Here is a 24,991-nt window from a genome sequence, read left to right on the forward strand (position 1 = left end):
CCAAACTGTGGCCCCGGGGGCCAGATGTGGCCCTTTACTTGCCTTTATCTGGCCCTTGGGGCAATATCCCACCAACTGACACCAATGATGGAGCATTGTTCTTATTGATATCAACAATGGGGCACTATTTCTCCCATTAAAACCAATGAAGGGGCATTGGCCCTTTGCTTAGAAAGTTTAGAGACCCCTGCACTGGACAATGACTGTTGGCCATTTATGTCATACATCTAAAGACCATTTGTTTGCAAATCATTTGTCGTTCTAAAAATTCTGGCGCAGGTTTGTGTTGGCAAGTAATCAGATGCTGGCAAAAGATGCTACCATTTCACTGTCCGAGTCTGATGAGAGCCAAGAAAAATTTCCAACTTGTCCGTTCTACTGTTTACCTGATTATCAGCTGCCGATCGCATCACAGCAGCCATATACTTTGAAGCAATCAGAGTTTGTGTATAATAATTCTTGCCACTGTAAGGACACCTCCAGTCTACCAAGCAAACGCAAGCAGCAGCAGAAAGCATCTTGTCAGAGCTGACATAGGAGAGATCTCGTAGGAAATTTTTGCATCTCAAACTGTTTTATAATGTTTATGCTAGAAATACCTTTTATTATACATGTAAGATTTCATCATCAGGCAATCTACAGCTAAGTATTTTAAGCCAATAGTCCTTTGCAAGTAAATTTGGAATAAAAAAAAGCACACAGAGTCGCATAGATGAACATATCCGAAGAAGTAATAGTTGTGGCCTGAAGTTACTATGTGTATCTCCCAGTTCAGAATAGTTGATGGGCCTGGTTGCTACATCCAACAAGAATTGCTCTTCCTTAGTCAACCTGCCACATATGTGGGGGTCATTCAAGCTGAATTTTTGGTGAAGACATGCAGAAGCAGAGGTTGTCTGTCTTCAGTGAAAAACCGCATGCTGTTGTAAATTGCTGGACGTTTTTTTTTTTTCTTTTTTTGGACCCTGCAAGATAATGTAGTAATGTGCTAATATGCATCGCATACTAGCACATTATGTTAAACTTGCCTTAAAACGAAGCATTCCAGCGCCGAGATGTCAGAGCTGCAGGCACTCCCTTCTTCCTTTTCCACCCCTCTTGCTTCCAGATTCGCAGACTCTGGCTCTGTGACTGTCCGAAACTGCGATGACATCGCTCCTACTGCATCTGATTGACAGCAGCAAGAGCCAATGGCTCCTGCTGCTCGAATGCTGTGTAAAGAGGGGAGAATAGATGCAGCTGTGCGCAGCACTGATCTCTTCTCCTCTCTCTTCCCCTTCACACCAGGGAAGGGGGGCACAGTTAAACTGAAAACATTTTTTACCTAAATGCAAACAATGCATTAAGGTAAAAAATGGTTTTAGGTTAAGTAACACTTTAACACTGACAGAAGTGCTTAAAATTGGTTCGTTATTGGTAGTTGTATAGCGCTGTCAATTCATGCAGCTTTTGACCCATATATATTCATTCACATCAGTCCCTGCTCTCAAGGAGCTTACAATCTAAGATCTTACAATCTAAGCTAACACACATTCATACATACACATACTAGGGCCAATTTAGATAGGAGCCAGTTAACCTATCAGCATGTCTTTGGAGTGTGGGAGGAAACCCACTCAGGCACGTGGAGAACATGCAAACTCCAGGCAAGGTAGTGCCATGGTTGGGATTCAAACCGACCTAACCACTTAGCCACTGTGCTACCCCTACATTTAGTGAATACCTTTATTTCAAAAGGGAAAAACTGCTGGGAAGTGTTAGCTGCAGTCATACTTTAATTTGTTAGACATTTAGGTAAAGTCCATCTAAGTCTACGATTCTCATCTAACGCTACCCTCTCCACAGCTTGACAACGCTGCTGTCCAAGGGTAGCTACATTGCTCCTCCATAGAGTGGAGGAGTGAGTGTAGCCACCCTAAGACCCCAAACACACTATCAGATTTTCTGCAGATTCTTGTCTTCAGATTTACCAAAACCATGTAGTGCAAAGGCCTGCCTGATTGCATACAAATATAAACTCTTAAGGTTTGACCTCATATTATATGGTTTAGGTAAATCTGAAGACAAAAATCTGCAGAAAATCTAATAGTGTGTATGGGGCCTAAGGCATGAAGTGTGTTTTACTTCCCAGATCACCAGATGAAAATAAAATGGGGGGGGGGGGGGGGCACCATGTCTAAGGATTGGTAAGCTGCAATATATTACATATTTGCATTTTGAATTTGATACATTTTTAATTATATTTATATGTGAGACCTACATTGTCATTTTGACAACTATTAATGGGATCTAGATACGGTGTTTGCTTCGGGAAAGGTCTAGATGTGACAATACTTTACTTTTTTTTTTGTTATAATTGTTTACTTTGTGTAATAGAATATGCCTGTTTTCTGTTCTGTAGATTCATAGAATACATTTGGTGTCACTGTTTTTAAGGTAGCTGCATATTTGCCTTCACTAGTGTTAAGCTTGTCTCATTTATTTCTTTTATATGTCTGTTGTGCCATGTATCAAAGCTTTCAGCCTCATCTTCTCATGTTACTACGCTTTTGATTTCCTTAAATCAATCATTCTAAATACAAGCTATCATACTGCATTCATCCACCAATCACTCGCTTATTGTTAGGTGTCCCCTGTCTGATCTATCTCTCCCTCTGTGTATGCCAGGCAGCTCCTAGCTTCGTTACGTGCGGGCTTCCCTCTCGCAGGCAGAATTTGAGTGAGTTTACTGGCACATTTCATGCTTTCATTTTGTTTAGTGGGATTAACATATGCTGTCTGCAATATGCATTCCTACGTTTGTTAGCTTGATGACAGGTATATGGTGCTTTAATAAACATAAAAAAAAATTTGCTTCTCTATTAAAAAGAAAGAATAAAAAAAGCTGGCAGTGTAATTAGGAAAACGGGCAAATAAAGAAAACAGGAGGTTTCTATTTAAATACACATTTATGTTTCCAATAAGAAGTTTGATCCTTATGGTGGAGTTGCTACATGCAATGACTATACCAGAAAGGGTTGATACTTTGAGGACCGGTATTATGAGAGGTTTGAATTAGCACTGCTTTGTCTTATGCACAGAATGGTGAAGGGAAAGGACCCCATTAGAGGAGACTTTTGTAGTAGTGAGCAGTAGCTCATAACAAATCCAAATTCTTCATTAGCTTGTCCTAAACAAAGTTTTTTTTTTTTTTTTTTTTTTTTTTTTTTTTTCAGATTTGTTGCTATTCCATTCAGTGGTTAACTGCTGAGTTAAGGTGGCCATATACTTAGCAACCAATGGAATAGATTCCACTAATGATGAAATAAAGAACTGAAGGAAGAGAAAGCCAGGGAACTTGCAGTTTTGAAAAGGATGTCAAAAAATGAAGTAGTTATGTCATAACATATTTTGCCTAAAGTGTCACTAAAAACTAAATTTTTATTTCTTTAATTTTGGATAGAGAACGCAGACTTTTTTTTAATGCCATCCCATTGTGGAGCTTTCCCTTCACCCTTGTCCCATAACTAAAAAATTAAGTAAGAGGAAACCCCTCCAAAGTGCGGGAATCTCAGGTTGTCACCAGAACTAATGCCCCCATTGGAAGATTTCCTCTATTTTCTTGTTCTGGTGTTAACCCAAAATTTGAGATTTTCTTTTACTTTCACTTTTGATGATAATGGTAAACAGGACAAACTGAGGAGAAACCTGACAATAGTCCTAATCCCTCTCCATTCTATCCAAAAAAGAAAGGACTTTAGTGGCATTTTAACTATGGCATGGAAGTGTGACCACACAGAAGTCCAATTTTAATATTTCCTTCTCAAAAGTGGAAGGCAAACCTCTTTCTTTTTTTTTTTTTTTTATAAGAATGGGCAAGGTAAGACCCTCTGTCACAAGACAAGAAGGCCTTGGGAAATACAATTGAGGCAAGGGTGAATCAAACTATTCAAGATGAGAATTCTCCTTACTTTCTTACACATTTCCTGTTGTGTCCCTGGGCAATATGAGATCTTGCCTGCAGGGCACAAATAACAGAAGCACCCGATGGTGCTTTTAATCCTTCCCTGCTGTATCCAAAACTAATAGATAAGAAAGGGTTTTGCCTATACGTTCACTTTGAGGAGCAACTTTCAAAAAAGTGTTTTAGAGAGGGGTTGGGTTGCTGCAGGAAATATGCGCTTCAATATGAAAACTGTTTCAGTTAAGGGTTTTCTAGTTTATCTAGTTTTCGTTGAAGATCAATCTTTACTATCCTTTGCTCCATTCCCACAAAGGTATTTTCTATTCTTCTTTATCCATTCCCATGAAGTTCTTTTGAAGCTGAACGCATGGTGTGATTATTGTTGCATAGTTACATCGATCTAGCTTTTAAGTATACTTCTTTCACCACAGTGAAAGCCGAGAATCATTCTAGTAGTAAACTCTACTACAGCGATCGCAGCATCCTTCTGGATCCTATTCCCAGTGGCTGTCCTTCTCCATAGTGAACAACGCTCGCTCGGCACAGCCACCATTCACTGAATGCCTTGTATTGTTCTCAGTGAATAAAAGACTTTATATAATTGGACAAGGTGGAGGTCGAGATGTCACCACCCCATTGGTGTTCAACTAGTCAAAATGGCAGTCACTCCACACATAACACATAGGACCATAGCGATCACTGTAGTAGCCCCCCAACTACTACAGTTATTCTCCACTTCCACAGTGATCCCACAGGTATGGAATATGTATAGTGACATTGGTCCTAACTTTCATATCAATTTAATTCTGCCTCCAGATTTATTGATGGTTAAATACCAAAGAAGGTGCTAGTTCTTTCATTGCCATGGATTCTTCTGTGCTTCCTAAAACTATTTCTTCTATTACTATGAAAATCTGTGTTGTCCATTGGTCATGCATCATTCACAAGATAGGTTAGTGAAATTAAAATTATGAAAGGTTCTATAGAAGAAAATGGTGTAGGGTTTTCAAAAATGATGCCCCTCATCACATCTTAGAAGTAGAACGGTTCCACTTCTGTTGCAGTAAAGTAGAAGTTTGCATAGCATACTTGCATGTTAGGGCATGCTCCCCATGTTTGTCCTCCTCCAGCGCAGACAGATCAAGGTTGATCCTTGCTGTACTTTGCTGCTCCGCCTGCCTCTATCGTCTCTTGGTTTGCTCCCAAGGATCCAGTTTCTACTCTTCAGTCATTTGATGGCTACTAATTGTGTAATTCCCATGCATAACTGCAGGAGTTACATTATCCTGGCTTTATTCTCGGAAACGTACTGATGCCTGGAATGCATCGGCAATGTGCACTGTTCGTGCACAAGAGAAATGCATAAGCTTTTATCTCCTACTATTTTTATTGTGAATGTTTTAGAGAAATGTAAGCTACTTAGTATGAGAATTTTTTCAAGTGCGATATGTGGGTAAAGTATTTAGGGCAAATTGATTGGGTTTCCCCAAACATCTCAATAGTTAAGATAAAGGTGCACGTTCCAGATTTCCATGTTATCCCTCACCGTTACTGAGCCATTATTTCATGTTTTTATCAGCATGAGTTTGGAGCGTCAGATTATAGGTATTTAAAATGCACCTTCTAAACACTTGGCAGTGCTGTTAAATAAGGCACTATATAAATCCTGCATAATAATAATGTACATACCTTTTTTCTTTATTTCAGTTAGCGGTCCATGACCTTACAGATCAGCAATAAGTTAATTTTATTCTACCTTTTAGAAAATGTCTCATTTCCAAAAGGAGAAAGTAATCACTGGACAGATAGTATAGTATCCTGGATGGTTTCAGGTCTGCAAATGAGTACCTTTTTGTGCATTTTATTTCTTAAAATGTGAATTTAGTTATCAGTATATACGGTGTGTTACAACATTGGAACGTCGGTCACTTTTGCATGAAAACAAGGTATAAGCTGAAATTAACAAAGCTTATAATAAGAGCAGCAACATGGAAGCACTTACCCATACCAGTCAATCAGATTCTAATTGATTCCCCTCCTTTTAATGAGCGTGCCACGAGGAAGCACATGGCATACTTTTCCCCTACATGGACTGTAGTGCCAGTGGCTGCTATTCAACTTCATTGCTTATGTAGGTCCACAAGAGAAATGGCTACACCTTTGTTTACAAAACCTGAATAGGTTGTGTTTGTAGGGCCCATCCCATAGTTTGAATTTCATTCAGTTCATTAGTAACTGGCTCAAGCTTAAGATGTATTTGACCAACCTGAGTGGCCATGGTTTGGTAGATGATTCACTAAGGCAAGCAAGCCGAAGATTGCTTGAATTTCATACGATTGCTGATAATTAGGCTGACGTTCGTGGTGCTGGTAGCCCTGCAAACACCAGCCAGCTTAACAAATGTTGATTAAAAATCTGACTATAAGCTGATTAACGCAGTCATAGTTCGGCAGCACCACTGTATTCAGGCAGCCAAAGCTGCTTAATTATGATAGGATGGCAGTGGAGATTCCTCCAGCCATGCTGTTTTTAGTGTGGGTTGAACGTGAGAAAATGAAATGGTGTATGGCTAGCTTAAAAATACTGTGCTGCTGTCTGTAGCAAATGCTCCCAGATATTTACTCTGGTTGAAAAAAAAAAAGGAATTCTCAGTCTTGGTGTAAAATACGTACAGCATTTATCAGTTTTATATCTGAATGTCTAGTCAAAATGCAGTAGTCTCCTGGTAATAGCAGAGCCACTGGGAGTTGATGACGTAAGGACGAATATCTAGGCATGGCCAAATTTTTGTATGTGCATCCATAGGCCATACTGTGCTGCCCATCTCTTTACCAAGTTCTTTATATTTTGTATATTATGAATGTGTATATGTTACATGTTGTAATTGTATAGTTACTTTTTAACTAAAGGTTTTAACAAGTAAGAAATGTAACAGGATAATTCTATAAGAGGCAGTCTAAGGACTACACAAGGTTTATGCATTGTCATTTGATCAGTCGGTTTGCAGTTGTACACGTTGCTCACTAACCCTGCAGTTAAATGCTTTTTCATTCATATGCCGAGCTCAGGGCTGATATCCTTGAAATTGCTGGTTTTGTGTTGTGTTTCATTCAGGGAACAAACAGACGGAACGCGGGGCAGTTCAACCACAAAACAAAGTGCAGTTCCTGTCGCCACAGAACCTCGGTTAGTACGCATGGTCTTCAGGACACGTGCACGTCAGTTTGGTTTCAGTTTTGTGGCTATTTTGTGGTTTTCACCGTTGGTGTTAACATTTTATTTTGGGTGCTTATTTTTATTTCCATCCATTTCTGTCAGTTCATGGTTCAGTTTGGTGTTTGGAGGATGCCGAATTAAAAGGTAGACTGTACCAAAAGTAATATAAATATACAAAAATACACAGGTGATTGGTGAGATTTTTGCAATTTATCCCAGAGATGCAACCATGATACTGTTTATATTACAAATCACCAGAACATATTTTCTAACTCTCTTTAACAGAATCTGAGGGTTTGTCTGGTGACATCACATTTTTGAGTTGTGTACTTGTTTGCCTAAATATCTCCCTTAGTAATCGCAATGTAAATAAGAGCAACATGGGCAGAGACCATTTTTATGAGCCGTTTATGGTGTATTTTGTGATCGTGGCTGGTTTCTCATACTGTAGGTAAAAGTATTATCCACTGAAAACATTTTAAAGCGGGGGTTCTTTACACAGTTGGAAATGTTTCTCACTTCCCGCTTAGCTGGTTCTTGAACAGTTGCCTCCATAATGTAGTGGACAAGCTTTATTTTCTTATCAGTACTCCCCTAAGCATTAGCTGTTTACCTGGATTGGGAGAAAATCTGAAATCTGTGGGTTGAAACAATGTTGATTGGCTAGCAAAATTTTTTTTCCCAGTCTAGAAAACCTGTTCCAATTATTCCCCCATATATGTGGCATTGGCAGCATCTACCAACACAACTTATTCTCCCCTTCAATAGAAATAACCAAAGCTTTCAACCAAGTGCTTGTTTGTGACGGCACAGTATTTGCAGTATTTGGATTGTATTTGCAAGGGCAACAGCTTTCCAATGTCAATGGCTACCGCTATGTGACTACAATATGCTTCTTTTTTTTTTTTTTTTTTCTTTCTTTTTTTAGTCCACATGCACAATGCACCCTGCTGTGAGAACATTAAACTTGCAGCAAAGAACTAGGAATGCACACTTGTGTTCTTTGACTCCACTGTCAATTTTTTTGTTATAGTCAAGATACCTAATGCATACTGGTTTTATACATACATAATTTTTGGTCTTGGCAATCTTTAATGATCTCTGATCATAACAGGGTTTATAGAATACAGAGGAGTTCAGTCAGCTAAAAGCTGTTATTGGTCAACTTTCACCATATGTACTGAAAATGAACTAGAATATAAGTCCTACTCCTAAGTAATGTAAGCTCACATCTGCTTACATTCAGCCACCCATAGGCATACATTGCTCAGTTTTTGATCCTTACAGGAATGCTTGTGTGAAAGGAGCCTAAACCTATTTGAATTGGGAACTAATAATAACTCTTGAAACCTACACTATGCAATTTTTAGTAAAGCTTGAGCTAAAAATGTGAGCCGCCAACTCCAAAGTCCATGCAAATTACTTTATTAATACATGACAGTGAGTATAAAACGGGGGCTTATGCTTATCAGCAGAAAGCCTTGGTCACAGCACCTATGCAAATTTTTTGTAAAACTGTATTGATTTCTTTCTTACTACTTAATCTTTTGCAAAAGCTGTTTATTTCCAGAAATTGAAATTGATACATAGGTACTTAAAAAATATATATATATATATATTAAATACTATTTTAAATACTATGTTGGGTAGTTAAATTAAAAGTCCCTTTTAGGAAAAAAACACTCATTCCCAAACCAATTGTATACACTTCCAGGATTTTAGTAAACATTGCAGGTTTTTACCTATTTTGTATTATGTTGAAACTGAGCCAGCATTAATAAAGCCCAACTCTGTTTAATGTCCATTTAAAATTGTTAGTTTGGATCAAGCTGGCCTTAACTATGTCCTGCACTAACAGATGCCCTTGCTAAGCATGCTATATTAATTGTATGTTGCCTCAAGTACATGCAGTATACAGCGCTGTGCTGCAGTAGTAGGAAGGGGACTTCCTGTCCCACACAAAGCTTCCTCTGTTCAGTTGAGTCGTAGATCCTAACATCCTCTGCCCACCTCTCTGCATGAATACAAAGCTTCCTCTGATCAGTTGAGTCATAGATCCTAACATCCTCTGCCCACTTCTGCCTCAGCTAATCAGGGGAAGCTTTGTATTGATCCACTGCTGGAACACAGCGCTGTATATAGCTAAGGCTACATACAGTTACAGTAGTTACTGTACAGTTAATATAGCACACCCAGCAAGTACGCCTGTTAGTGCAGTAAATGGTTAATTTGGGCCAGCTGGGCCCAAACAAACTACAATGTGTTTTTTAAGGGACAATAAACATGGAGTTAAGTTTTAAATTTTTCAGACTGCTTAGTGGTTTAAGTGAGAGTCTACCTGTTAGAATTGCAGTCCATTATAGTAAGAGAAAATCTGCATTTTGGCATCCTTATGGAAGTGCAAAAGCCCGATCAGGATATGAAATTTAGCTGCAATAAATCTGTAGGGTGAACTAGGGATACCTAAATTGTTACCTTAAAGCATGGGTGCTCAATCTGTAGCCCTCCATCTGTTGCGGAACTACAAGTCTCATCGTGCCTCTGCCTTTGGAAGTCATGCTTGTAACTGTCAGCGGCTTGCAATGCCTCCTGGAACTTGTAGTTCCACAACAGCTCGAGGGCCACAGGTTGAGCAACCCATGCCTTAAAGTGTATCTAAAATCCAAACTTCTACAGGACGAGAAGTGAAGAGAGAAGTACCTAGTGGGACACACATAGCAAAAAATACAGTGATATTACCATTCCCTACCCTTTCTTAAATGAAAACGAGTTTGGCTTTAATTATATTTCAGGCTCTGTGCACACTTGAGGAAACGCAGTCAGCTAATTATATGAACAGGATGGTGTTCTCTTGGAGTGTTGTTTACAAGGCCGGTGTACAGTATGCTCCCATCAGTGCTGTGGTTGCAATAAAGTGACCTTTTTAATTTTTTGACAGCTTACAAAAATGATTGCTGTCTTCAGGTTGAAATAGGAAATTCATTTTTATTAACATTAAGGCTTCATGTACACGGGACATTTTAAAACCTCTCCTGAATGATTTAATTTCACAGATACTAGCTGACGTTTTAAAACGTCAGTTGTGCCGCGTTTAGAAGCGTTTTTTGCATTGAAAATATTAAAAAATGTATCTCCATTAAAAACGCTTGTAAACGAAATGCAGCTAAACTCGAGTTACACTCGTTTACAAGCTGTTACAGGCGTTTGGCGTTTCAAATGCCTCTGAACATCCGTCCTGAAAGCATTTTTTGCTTTCCAAAAAATGCTTCACTCAACTGCCTAGAAACTACTATAAAGGTCCCTGTGTACATGTACTGATAAGATAACATAGAGGAGGAGCAGCTGAAAAAAAAACACCCAACTGCTCCTAAACGTCCGTTTACCAGCAGCAGTGTACATCAAACCTTAAGGAAATTTTTAGGATAGAAATTCGGGAGCTGCCATTTCTGATTTTTGTATTTGAAAACGTCTGTTATCTGTATTGTTAAGCATGTGCATATTTGCTGTCCTGATGCCTGATATGTATATATTTGATTTAGATCAGTGACCCATCAAGTAGGGAACAGATCAGAACAACAGCATTGAAGCTTGCACTTCTAAAATCAAGTCTGCAATGGCACCCCCATATTTCCATCCTGGCAGGTTTCCCTTTTAAACAATAAAATGGCTTGTGTCCCAATTCAATTTTTTTTTTTTTTGTAAAAGCCAAGCGGAAGATGGCTACCTAATGACTCTAGTTAAACATGTCAATCTCATTGTGTTGATTTTGTGTACTTGGGGCTGTCATTAGCCAAACTGTAACTGGAAATCCATACATGCGTTTTTCAGTAACCCAATGGCGTTTTTTTTTTTTTTTTTTTTTTTCTCTTTGTTTCTGCCTGTGTTTTCTAAAGGACACTTTGAGAGTTTTTGAACTTGTAAGAATCATGTACATTTACATCTAAAGACCTTATTAAAAATTAAATAAATAAACTTTACAATTTTGTGTACATAAAATTGTGTATTTTTTCTAACCATTCTGTTTAGAAGTATTGGCTGTGTTATGTGGACATAGAATGTGTATAATATGTAAGCCAGATGGAGCCGGTCAGTTGAATCTGGGAGTCAGGGTACTTGGAAAAAAAAAATCACCCACAGCAGCAGTAGCATTGTGAACATATTACTCCTGGTATTCATAGATAATGTATCTGGTAGAAAATCTATTTGCTTATTTATTACACATTTAATACCTTTTAAACGGATCAGAACTGAGGTTTAATGACTTGTCATAGATTTATTTGTGTTTTTAGGGTTTTTCCTTTTTTAACCCATGGTAAATTAACATGCTCTTGATATGCCATTAGAGGGAACTTAGCTCAGAAGCATCATACATTGCAGTATTTTACAATGTAAAACTGCTACAACTGTTAGTCTATCTACAAAAATAAAAAGCCCAAACCGACCCACCTATATTTATATATAATTGAAATTACCAATATGTCTGTTATATTCTGCCTCTAAAACAAATGTTTCTGCACAAGAGTCTGGACAGTTGGGTGATGGCCACAAAAAATATTTAAATTTATTAGACTGCACTATGTGCATGCTTAGTAGTCTACTTTTGCTATTGTAGGATGAATTTACTTGTCTATGTAGATACAGGACTGTTTGCCACATATTTTCCCCTATCCTTAATACAGGATCAGCATAAACTCTGCTGACCTTTTAGACTGAGTGGCATTTTTCATTGTATAGTCTTGGCAAAACCAAATGATCCATTGAAAACATCTTTTGTGCCAATCTTTTAAAACCATGATAGTTTGTTGATTGTTAGAGTTTAACTCTTACTTTTAGAGTAAAAATGATTAGTTAAGTGTATCCTTTTAGATGATAATAGTAGTGTCCTCTATGGTGACCTTTCGGAGTATGGGTTCAGTCTCCTGTAACCGACTAATTAACAAATGGCCATGTGGGTGACTCCAGTTCTGGTGCTGAAATAAAATTAATTCCTCCATTTTGATGCAAATTCAGTGAACAAATCCTTCATACCTAACATAGCCTAGAGCATTCAGTCGGAGAATAACTAATCCTCCTTGTACTAAATATGGTCTGCATTCACCTGTTGCTCTCCCCTCCCATGTTATGTAACCTTTCCTCATACTGTTTTTCTTTTACTTACCTTTTTATACTAACTTGTTTCTCGTAACCTCCTTCCACCTTCCTGTTTCACCCCAAACTGTGCATGTCAAACCTCTTTTCTCCGGGGGTTTGAACTTCCTTCTTTCTATGATTCAGGTGCCTCACTCTTTCCTTTCCAGGTTCCTCCAGTTCTTTTAACATGTCAAACTCTGGAGATTTGTTCATGAGCGTGCAGTCTCTCAATGGAGATTCTTACCAAGGTGCCCAGGTTGGAGCCAACGTACAGTCACAGGTAGGGATCGTCCAATGATTTGCCAATTGGAAAAAGGCATTGGTCAGATGCTCGTGAGAGGAGTATGGTGGTAGATATGTTTATATTATTGGAAGGTCTTGAACATTTTCACACAAATTGAAAAAATGGTTGGCTGACTGGTAGGGTTTGTTTTCCCTTTCTCTTCACTGGTCTTGGATTTCACTGACTGGCTCCTGAATTGTCTACTATTTGTCCACTCCAAGGGGAACTTCTAATATTACTATAAACTGCTTTCTAATACGCACAATGAAGGTGGTGGTGGTTATTCTAAACAGATCTTGTTAATTGCACGGCCAACATGGATCGGTTGTTGGAAACATAGTCAGTTGCTGATAAAGTTTGTGGAAAGGGCAACCATTAATAATGTACTCACATTTGCAAAAACGTGATTTTGCTTTCTTGGCTTAGTTGCAGAGCTTATTTTATATTTGTTAACATTGTTGGCATTCTTTGTATAAGAAATATCATAACCTTTTGCTGTTTAATCACAATGACAAATGTAACCAATGCAGTGAGTGTATTGGGGGAAAAATTATAGAGCTCACTGTAATGTTAGTGTTTTGCCCCTTTTCCAACGCTCAGAAGAAACATCAACTGTGATAGATATATATATATAGATATATATAGATATAGATATATATCTATATATATATATCTATATCTATATATCTATATATAGATATAGATATCTATATATAGATAGAGATATATATATATATAGAGCGTTGGTAAGTTGCCATCATAGTACACTAATCTCTGCGCCCTTTCTAAAGCATAAAAAAAAAATGTTTTGTCAAATTAAGACACCACCTAGTGCCTCTTCGAGGGCACATAAGTGCTTTAACCTTTTTCTTCTGGCCTCTGCAATTGAAGCATAGTTAAACTTATTAAATCTGTATGCTCCATAAAAAAAATATTATTTTCTTTTCTCCTTTTTCTATTCATTGTATTCTCTGAATGATACATGCCTTCCATGCTCTTCGAAATGGTTTTCTTTTACCGCATATAAAAATATGGTAAACAATCATCTACAGAGTTCACAGAATAGTGATTTAATGCAAGTTCATAAATTATATAAAATCTACTGAGATTTTGATTGTATTTACCATTGTCCTTTGAAGGGCCATACTTTAGTTTCTTGTGATTACCATTTGATGCTGTAAAGGCATTTAATAACATTAGTAGGGAACAAATAACGAATGCAGAGACATGGTTAAATAATAGTCGTAATAAATATCCAATGTTAAAGGAGGTCGGGTGTCTAGACTTTATTAAAGCTGAACTCTAGGCAAACAGTTAAATATGAATATATCTATATGTTTATTTAGCATATAGTTAGTGATTTACTTGCCAAAGCTTTAGTATTTCTTTCAACCAGTTCTAAGATTTACACAGCTCTGCCACACCACACAGTCCCGTACGGCAGGGACAGAGACCTGATTTTTCTCTAATGTAGTTCAGTAACACTTAAGCCAGCCATAGATGGATTGAAATTCCACCGGTTCAGCAGGAACTGGCCAAATTGTGATCCATTTGTGGGCAGGCTGGTTGTACAGAAGTCAATTTACTTCTGTACAACCAGCCTGTTAGCAAATTTTCTCACGATCAGCGCTGCTGCCCATAGCCGGCAGTGCTGATCAGTGTATTCAGTAAGTCTCCCGCTGTTGGAATACAGTAGCTCAGCAAGAGTGATTCCCCCATCCACATTTAGTGTGTGTGTGGGGCAATCAAGTAATTTTTTTTATTAAATCTGCTGGTTGAATGAGATATTAAAAAAAAAAAAAAAAAAATTACTCCTATCGCCAGCCTTACAGGTCTCCTCCATCCCCCCCCCCCCCCCCCCCCCAACCATTTGTTTGCACAGTAAAAGGAGAAACAGTAGACTGATGAGCTCCCCTCTCTGTCATGTTGCTCTCTCCACCTATTGGAATGCTCCTTGCACTTCAGCGCAACTGATTTCCTCCTTTTGTTACTTCTCCCTCTTGCAGCCTGAATTCTGCAGTACAGGGACTGCAAGGGGCTTGACACCAAGTCAAATTCAGGTACTTAAACTTTTTGCATTTAAAAAAAAATACATCTACAGCCAAACCACACTTTTGCTTTGCAATTCGTTGAGGTAGCTAAAGTTAACACACATTATGTGTGTGTTAGCGTGTTGTGTTGCCATTCATTTTAGGCAATGGCCTAGCGCTTTAGGCCCCTTTTTACACGATCTCCCCGCTCGGATCCACCTATGTGTTTTTCAGGCAGATCCGAGCGGGCCACCCATTGACTTCTATGGGCAAGCGGATGTCAGCAGAGATGTGTCCACTGACACCCGTCTGCCTTCCGAATCAACAAGATCCGCTCAAAGCAGACGGATGGCGATACATTTGCCACCCGACCAGTGGATCAGATGAAAACAGAGAGGCTATCCATTTTCATCCGATCTCCCCATAGAGAACAGCGGGGCTCTGACAGGTCCTTCCCTGCACCGTGAGCAGAGATGGTCCTGTCATCCACCTGCTCAGCGGAGCGATCCCCTGCTGAGCTAGCGGTGTTCATCCAGCGGATCCACCTTGCGTGAAAGGTGCCTTAGGCATCACAGCTTACATACACACGTGTTACAGTGCACTATTGTATTGGAAAAATTGCAGCAAATGCATGTTTTATGGGTCATTATAGTGCTTTGGCAACCCATTCAAAATGAATTGGCTGCCTTAACACAATGAGCGGTATCATGGGACTTAATTTAACGCACAAGTACGACTAAGTGTGAGCAGACGTTTCAGCATATATTAATACAGGGCTGCTTTCAGTTCTGATTTTATATCTGCAGGGAGTTCAGCTTTAATGCAACAAAGACAATACTTTAAAGGAACTTACAAAATTGTTGTTTCACATCAGCATTATATAGCCTTTGGGGCAAACAAGGTTATTTTTCTATGCGTCTAAACCCAGATCATTCACTGCCTGTTGAAGTAACAGGTAACACTAGTAGAAGATCTGTCCATAGATGCTTTATATTGCACTTTAGCGGAGTTCTATAAAACCTAGATCAGTTGGGCTCATTGAATCTCGTGGGGAAAAGCTGGGCATTGTTCATCAGCAATTATAGTGAACACTTAACAGAAAGTAATAGGATTTTTGACTAATGCTCTGTTTAGTGTTCCTTAAATGTTCAGTGTTGGCTGAACTGCTATGAATAATAATGGTGATTTCTGTCAAAGTGGTGGCTGCTGTAGGCTGCTGAAGGTTAACTTTGCTTCTTCCATTACTGCAATTCATGATTTTTATTCTTTTTCTCCTCCATGTTTCCATATGCTAGATTTACATGATTTTTCATTGTTTAGGTTTTACTTTACCATTTCTAGGCTATATTTGCAGCGATTTTTATATTTTACCATCACTTTACTTCCCATTAATGCTTTCGCCTTCATCAATTTATGCCTCAAAGCATTCCTCATCTTGTTTTCTTTTAATGTAATGTGAAGAGTTTTATCACCATCCATTCTGTCGTATTTTGGATTTGAGTGTTTTGGTCTCCCCTACTGCTGTTACCCTTTGTCCTTGTATGTCTGAATGTATTCCAGCCTCAACCCTTATCAAAGAACACTGTCCTTACCATTATTACTGTCTGTCTTCCAGGTGGATACCCTTCGCCATGTTATCAGTCAGACAGGCGGATACAGTGAGACTCTGACAGCAAATCAGATGTACAGTCCGCAGGGCATCAGTGTAAGCAAAGAAACCTCTTGTTTCCTTTCTGTTTTTCCCAATTATTTCAGGTCCACGGGGGCCTTGACTGCCACATTGCACACACTCCTCTCCCTTTCATGGCCACCTATTTTTCTTTGTGCCGGTGACGCCAGCGGCCAGCACTCTACCCACAAATGATGCTCTATGCAGGCAGCTGGAGCCCAAGCCTGTCACTGACAATCAGCTTCCTTGTGCCACCTGCGGCCACTTACAGTCAGCTGAGGGAAATGGCCAAACAGGTGACACATAGCATGGCCACAGCAGTGCAAACATGGAATCCATCTGGGTTAACCCAATAAACGTCACTCTGTTATCTCCATGCATATGAATAGACTAATTACAGTAGCAACACTTGCTTGGCCCAATGTCAGATTTACTGACTTTTTCGTATTTTCCGTACATCCTTTTATAGATCGAGCACTGACGATATATATGTTGTTTTCCCTAACCTATTCTACAACACATCTATGTCAGAGCTCTGTATCTGCACATACATAGAAATATTTGTGTGTTTGTTGGAGGGCGACAGAAAGGAGCAAATATTCCTGGCAGTGCTCGCGGCTGGGAATGACATGTAAATTCATAGCGACAAGCCGTGTCGTATGGAGTGAAATCAATAAGACAGACACAGAGAGAGCGGCTGCAGATTTGGGACAGCAATCCAAATACATTTCTCAGATCAGCCATCCACCATCCAAAGGCCGTGACAGAGGGAGGGAGGAGGGGGAGATCTGACATAAACACAGAAATAACACAAGATGCACACAATGCCGCAGGAGGGGAGAGCCGCATGTTTACATAGGTAGACCATTTTATTATTTTCCCCACTTGCATTAGATAAAGAATAACTGTGTTAATTTACAATACAAGTGTTGCACATGGACAAATGTACAAAGTAACAGAAATCCCTTTCCAATCCAGAGTTTGGGAGGCAGCCTGCTCAATGAGCAATTTGCTACATCGTGTTAATTAGGCGTTGATTGAGATTGTAACTGATTTACATCTAAGGTTTCATAAAATGACTGCCATCATTGCAAAAAAAATGCTTTAGAAAATGAGTTTCTCAGCTTTTTGCTTTTGAAATGCAATTAGCGTTCATTTACCTTTCATTGATATTTGCATGTGTTAATGAGCTTACACAGACATTTTAAAGTCCAGCTAAAATCTTGTCATGCATAGATGTAATAGCTGAAACCACCTTTTAATTATGAAAAGAATATGGACATTTCATACCAGCCAGTCTAATCCTTTCAGCATCTAAATGAAGGTAGACTGAGGAGATGTAATTTCTGACTTGCTGCTGCACATCATGGTGCATGTCCTATGCCATCAGAATTCATATTGTACCCTTACAAGTTTTGTGTAATCAAGCGTATCTAAGCCCAAGAACAGATATGTCATATGTTGCAGTACCAGTCCAGAGATGTAGTTTTTTCTTTTTCCCTCTATTTCCAACTGGTGATCCTACCAGTAACACATTTCCTGTCCTTGGTTAACAATGCTCACTCATTGTACTGGGCAGCATTGTTACCCGAAACTGCTCTCCTGGTTTGCACTACAAATACCGCCCCCCTCTCTTAATCACCATAACATAGGTGGAGGTATTATGTTGTTCACAGGTTATAGGTAACAGAACGAGTAAGCGTTGAATTCAGTGCACAGAAAGCAACAAGCACACTGGATTTTTAGCAGGATCAGCAGGTATTTTTCTGTACTTTATGAGAATGTACAGCCTGAAAAAATAATAAGCTTCTCATTAATAGTGCATAAGCTTATCCTGTCTTATCCTTGCTTATTCCTGCCTCATGAGCAAGAAAAATAGAAAGTTGGATGAATATATACAACCCATCTGACTACTAGAGAGTCCACCACTTTTTCCTCAGTCTACTGATACAGTGTGGAAAACTAATGGATCTGAATGATTAAGGACAGTCACACATGGTGTGAATTTCATTCCTGCAACCATAGGTTGCAAGAAAGAAATTTACACGATTCCCCCATCAACACAGACAGTGCTGACAGGGGAATCCCTCCTGCCAAGCAATTGTCTGCTCCTGGTGGGGGAAGCCATTCCTGCCGGGAGAAGACAGTAATTATTGCTAGTGGTTATAGCAGCCACTAGCCATCATCGTAAGGGGATCCGGCGGGCTGGTTGTACCCAAGTTGATCGATCAACTTGTTACATTCAGCCTGCCCATTAACGGTTTGAATCTCAGCCAGTTCCTGCTTAACTGGCTGAGATTCGAAGTGTGCATGGCCAGCCTTAGTGTTCCCTATAAAGAGCATGTGAAATTTGGCAATTGGTGTAGTTTACAAAATGTCACTATAGATTGCTGTAATGTTTGAAGGTATGCACATAACATTAAAAATGTTACAAGCTCCACTTTAACATACAGTTGAAATGCATGCATGTAAACAGTCTAGGGTTCCAGAGGATTTGTAGTTCTGTTAAAGTGTTAATTCACCTTTACCAAAAAATCTGTAAGGTGAACTTACATAGGACCCCCAACTCGCTACCCTAACAGGGTACGTTTAGGAGATTAAGCTCCGGGGATTTCTAAGCCCCGGAGCCGTGAGGTTGCTATACCGGGTACTCAGAATGGGCAATCACCGCCATGCAGGTCAGCGGGGGGGGGGGGTCCTGTGTAAGTTCACCTTACAGATTTTTTATGCTAGTTTTTCGATCCATGTAGAGGGCATAGCTAAAGCAGTGATCTCAGTTTCTACGTTGTAGTTAAACAATACAGCTTGGTCACCAACCTGCCCCAGCCTGCTAACAAAGGACGTCGTCCTACTCATGAGGCCATCCCTCTGCTCTCACCTTCTTCCAAGTAGACCTTGCAAGTTTTAAGTGTTGGAGTAACAGCACTGAATGATACTATAGATCCTGATTGGCTTGTAGGGCTACCATCTTTGTGCCCTGATGATTATCAGAAACAAATCTACTGATAAGCTGTGGAGCATGCAAATTCAAGATCAAGTCAGCAATGGCAGCTCACATATTTCTGTTCTGGCATGTTCCTTTCAATACCTAAAGCCACATGCTGTTATGAGACACAGACCCTGTAAACCATGGAATCTGCAATTTTTTTCTAAAATTATAAATGACCTATAATAACTTTCAATGCTTTTGACTAGTCGCTCCATCCCTTGCATCCCCAGTGTGCTCTTTGTTTGTTCACAATGACCCCACATAGCATGAAGTGTCATTTGTGTGCATTAAAGAGACGCTAAAGGGAAAGAAACAGATGATCCTGTGACATGGCAATTACAGTTGTGAGAGAGATGGGACGCAAGAGAGGAGGGGACAAGGCCAGGCCACTGTGATTATAGAGAGTGGCCGCCACTAAATGATAGGCTGGGAAATAAGAGGTTGCCAGGTTCTGCACAGAGGTGGATCCAGAAATTCAGTCGGTGTCCTTGAATCAAGAAATGTGCAGCATTAAGAGGCCTCACCTTTTCATACAGCTGCAAAAGAATTACAGAGCAAACTAGAACATTTTGTAGCCCTTGCAGACGGCAGTGAGACAGAAAAGGTGAGACATGGAAAGGAGCCGATTTTTGGTGAAGTCAGTTACATTCATAATTTATAAATTCAAGATTTTTTTTTTTTTTGTCTATAAGGTCCAACACATAATTTTTGGATGCAAATGGCAAAGCGTTTTTATTGCATCTTTTATGGTTGAAGAAAAACAATAATGGTCTTAGAGTGTCTCTCCAGCCTAAAATGACAAACTTCTCACTTTTTATTTTTTTTATTGATACCATTTGTGTTGTTGGGTAGTAAATGCCTTCCCATCGACTTTTAACTCTATTTTGTTAAATTCTAAAATATTTGCATTTTTACACTATACTATTTCTAGCAGTAAATTTTACACTATATCCTGTTTATGGCAGTAAGCTCCTTTCGGGCTTCTCCTATGTGATCGAAACCTCAGCTAGAGCTAGCCAAGGGATGAGTCACTTTTTTGACAAATTCAATTAGCTGTGCAAGTTTTGGCTTGAGTTATTGAGCTCTGTAAGGCCTCTCTTACATGGGTGGCAAAAGGGGCAGTAGAAAGGCAAGTTTTACAGTCTCCCATCGACCTACCAAAAGTGTAAAATACACCAGGGGCTGAGTTGACAGACAGCACTACCTGTAAAAACTTGTTCGTTCAAGTGAATGGGGTCGCACCACAACCACGAGCCAAACGCTTGGCTCACATTTGCAGCCCATTAACTTCATTATAAGCTGCCGAAATAACAAAGATAGGCCTTTACCTCCTGAATGTCTGACAGTGGCGTGAATCACTTTTCAGAGCACAGACTAGTGTAAACATAGCCTAAAACATCAGGCTTTTTATGGTAAAGGAGGGTAAGCGAAAACAAGAAAAAGAAGCAAGAGCTTCGCCTGCTACCTGAATTGAAGACTAAATAATAATCAATGCAATAATTTGTATTTACCCAACCAAAAAAGGAATTAAAAAAAAAAATCCTGATATCAATGGTTTATTAGATGGTCATCTCTGCAATAACTGACGTGATAACATAGGTGGATGTCAGTGGGTTGACTCACCCCCTACTTTCGTATTTCTCTCATAGATTCGGCAACAGAATCTTCCATCCAAAATTCTCAGCTCTGTAACTATAATTTTTGTAGTCTTATCTCCTCTTTGCGTTCAGGAAGACTCGCTCCTCTCTCCTGCGTAATGTACTATAAAGACTTTTTAAGTTGGTGATTATTCCCACCAGAATATCTGATAGCTGAAATATCAGTGAACTTCCTGTTGTGAACATGCGATAGGACAGGATAGAAATGTGAGTGCTGACTGTTTTTAAAGGTGCAGTCACAAGGGCTGCCATTGTTGTTCCAATCATTGTCATACTAGGTAGCAAATCCAGGATCAGTATGACCGCCTAGGTACCTGCTGCCTTCATTGCAAGGTACTTTATCTTTCTGTTTTTTTGTGACCAGAGTTAGGGTTCATGTAGACAGGTGTTTTCTGCAGAATCTCTTCACCTCAATGGGGTAATGTAGATGACCATTAAGATGCAGTGTTTGACCTGCTTTATGTTGTGTTCCTTTTGAACCCAGCATATTCCATCCATTTGAAGCTTAGAGTAAGCAGGTTTGTTGTGTTTTATTCTCAAACATTGCTATTTGCATCTGAACTTGTGCATTTTGCTCAACGCTGTTTGAATGTATATGACTGAATTTTTATGAAAAACCTGCCCAAATCTCAAGACTTGCCCCTCCTGTACATGGAGAAATTTTGTGTGCCGGCCACTGTATGCCATTTCCACTCTCCATCAGAAATATGGAAAAATGTATCAGCCGCATGCCACTTAGCTCCTTTTGCAAATGTATTGTCAACAAAGTGACTGCATACAACAATATCTCCACCTGTGAGCCAACCTTCCTTGATGCATTTCTCCACTCTTGACTTGCTCGCAAGGATAAGAGAAGTGGACTTGTATCTTTTTTTACATTTGCAAAGATTGTTTCGTAAGGTGCTCAGGAAACCTCTTTTTTTTTTTTTTTTTTACAACTAACTAAACCCTCTTAACGCAACATTATCTATGCCCTGATATTACGCTGACCCCTTAAAACTATGGGAACCAAGTGTTCGGAATACTGGATATTTTCAGTTGGAACTTTGTGATGCTAAACAGCCAATAGGTGCGCTCACTAGCCAACCGCAACCTTTCTGGTACCTTGTAGTGTTGTCAGTTTGCTAGTGCGTTCTTGGTATATTTGGTGAAACTAATGCTCCAGCCAAATGTTTGTTTTTGTTTTAGATAAAGTGCGAAAGGGTTAGAACTTCCATCAGAATTTAATTAAAATTATTATTAAAAAATAGCATTTTCATGATAACTGTAGAAGGATCAAGACCTCTGCCAAGTTTTTATTTTCCGTTTCTTTTGAGGAGAATTCTCTTTGCTTCTGGTCCCAGTGAAAACAAGCGCAAGAAGCGAGAGCAAAAAATGTCTGGCATTAAACTGTATGGACAAAGCACTTTACAATATACTCTGAAAATATGAGTAAAGCACTTCTATTGTATAATCAAATTTGCTTGCCTTACTGTCTTGTTGCAAGACTAAACTATTGTTTTGTTTAATTTTGCAGGCTAATGGAGGGTGGCAGGATGCAGCCACTCCTTCGTCTGTGACTTCCCCTACGGAAGGACCTGGCAGTGTCCACTCTGATACCTCCAACTGAGCAGCCGGCTCCTGAATTTTCACTTTTGAAAGCCAGATTCCATCCCTTCCCTCTCACTCCAGATGGCCACTGTGGGAATGCAGCAAACACAATGACCTCTTTTGGCATACCCATTGGCAGCTCCCCACCCCTCCATTTTTTTTAATCACCATCACTCCTCCTTTCATGACTAGATTTATGTCAGTGATTCACTTTTATATAGCCCACACCCATAATTGATTTTCCACATTCTAGGAATAGTTTCATGTGAATAGCAGATGGCTACCAATACATATCAATCAATACTAAATAAAGAACTAATTTAAATATGGCTGTAGCTGTGTACAGAAACGGTCATATTTAAAAGAGCTAGTATGTCTAAAAATGTGATATTTATAAAGACTGTGCTGTTTTGATTTTTCATTTGGCTTATTACTGCACCCCTCATATACAATTAAGATGTAGCTAAGGGCCAAAAATGCATCTTGTGAACATCTTAGTCCAACTTTGCTTCCTACTGCAGTCCTCCTCCCACTGAATCATGGGACTGAGCCATGGATATTGCTATACCATTGACCTCTGATTTTCTACACAATATCCATTTACATTTGCCTGGTGTCTTCTCTGCTGAAGGAAAGCTGTTTGCTCCTCTGCAAGTAGCCCTGAGAAACAATCTTGTTCTCGATGGGTAGACCATCATGAGGGAATGCTTGAAAGACACTGAAACTTTACCAGGCCTGATGGTTCCTGGATCTACTGCTGGTGAATTTTCCTTGTATCTGCAGACCCAGTTTCTACTTTGGGTATGGATGGTTTGTGTTCTCCAGACATTGGTTTGTCCTACAAGAAGCTCAGCATAGCTAAGACATCAGTACAGATTTCTATAGTCCTTGCCACCAAGTCACACCTCCGTCCACTGTAACTGCCTACACAATTGGACTGCTACATTTTTCTGAAGACTTCTCTAACATGGCTCAAAGTAAACCACCGGTGTTGTATCAGGCCTTGACGTTTACTCCACACCATGTTCTGGAATGTCACCATGCTGCTTCCTACCGATGCTACACATGCCTTTTCCCACTTTAGCATCAAGTATCTCTGCAAAAAAAGCGTGCGCTATTTCCAGTTCAGTTCTGTTTCCGTCCAGATCACAGTTCTTCATGACAACTCCAGCTCCACTAAGATTGGTCACCTGCAACTCACTTTTTATAGATTTTTTTTTTTTTTTTTTCCCATCTCATGAGTTCAGATTTAGTTGAAGAAATAGCACCATACAGTGTTGCCATTATCGGACATCATTATGTCATTGAATAATCTCACTGTCTGGCAGATCTCCAAAGACACCCACATGCGGTGTCCCAAATCAACGTTTGATACCAAAAATCCGCATGTGCTCGCACAGAGGAAAGACGGACACAGAGGGAAGTGCTCAGCTTTATTAACATTCACCACGGTTTCACATAACTTGTGTATCGTCGATTGTTATATTTGAGATAAACATTTGATGCTGGATGTTCTTGTATATTCTGAAGAAAACAAAGACACAAGATAAAAAAAAAGACATGAAACAGCCAAAAATTGTCCTGGGTTTAATAATGTTTATTACTAAAAGGAGATAAAAAAAATATGAAAAAAATTGTCCTGTTGCAGAGATCACACCCGTTTAGCATGGAAATAGGTTGCTGATTTCTATTTTATGTCTTTCATATTTCTTGCTTAGTTTTAACACGAAAGAAAAAAAAAAAAAAAACAAAACTACCTACATGTGATTTATTTTATTCTTTTTAACACCGCGCGTTTGTGAGTTATAATGCAATGCTAGATAAATGTAGTTGGACACCTTTTTAGTTTTTCATTTCTTTTTTACTTTTTTTTTTATTTTTTTTTATTTTTTCTTTCCTTTATTTTTTTTTTTTTTTTTTTCTAAAGGGTGGGAAATGTGGGCGGGCACAGGGTTGTGGGCAAATTTGAAGTGGTTACATGAGGAAAGGGTATGGGTATTTTCCCAATGACCCCTTTACAGCTGGGGGGGATTGCTAATATATATGCTGTATTTTCCCTCTAGCAGAAATGGGGTTAATTTAGCAGTCACAAAGACTCTGCAATATAAACCCACTTTTTGTACACTAAAGTTTAAAAAAATAAAAAAACAAAAAAGTATGAAAAATGTTGGAAAAAAGCTGGAATAGTAAAACAATAGGTACATCATAAAATGTACATTTAATAACTTTTCTGAGAACCAGAAATAAATTCCTTTTTTTTCCTGTTTTCAGCTTGTATTTGTTTCAAAGCACTTTGAATAACCTTATCAAAAGCTACTTATATTTTAAAGCCCAAATATACCTTCCACAAAACATAGGTAAACTCTGGGTGCTAAAATATTAGAATTCTGCAAAGTCTTGCTTTTTTATGGCTTTACAGCACCTGTTGGAAAGTCTATGGCCAGACAGGAAGTTGCTGAAAGGACTGCCGCTCTCTAAACAGT

General features: G+C 39.1%; 1 protein-coding gene across 13 annotated transcripts in view; it reads left to right on the forward strand.

Annotated features, from left to right (window-relative positions):
* The window catches only part of LOC141103556 (pre-B-cell leukemia transcription factor 1), a 214,613-nt gene extending 189,839 nt beyond the window's left edge, over positions 1 to 24,774 (forward strand). For 3 of the 13 annotated variants that reach the window (XM_073593264.1, XM_073593271.1, XM_073593265.1), the window contains 5 exons: positions 7,058 to 7,129; positions 12,457 to 12,569; positions 14,579 to 14,632; positions 16,218 to 16,307; positions 22,435 to 24,774. In XM_073593264.1, coding sequence (XP_073449365.1) covers positions 7,058 to 7,129; positions 12,457 to 12,569; positions 14,579 to 14,632; positions 16,218 to 16,307; positions 22,435 to 22,527 — 422 coding nt within the window. In that variant the 3' untranslated portion in view covers positions 22,528 to 24,774. Of the gene's footprint in view, positions 1 to 7,057; positions 7,130 to 10,698; positions 10,886 to 12,456; positions 12,570 to 14,578; positions 14,633 to 16,217; positions 16,308 to 22,434 lie in introns of those variants that run through there. The other 10 variants (XM_073593274.1, XM_073593267.1, XM_073593270.1 and 7 more) reach the window with 6 other exon arrangements.
* The last annotated feature ends 217 nt before the right edge of the window (positions 24,775 to 24,991 follow it).

Source organism: Aquarana catesbeiana, linkage group LG07 (assembly GCF_042186555.1).
Source record: "Aquarana catesbeiana isolate 2022-GZ linkage group LG07, ASM4218655v1, whole genome shotgun sequence".
Taxonomy (NCBI): Eukaryota; Metazoa; Chordata; class Amphibia; order Anura; family Ranidae; genus Aquarana; species Aquarana catesbeiana.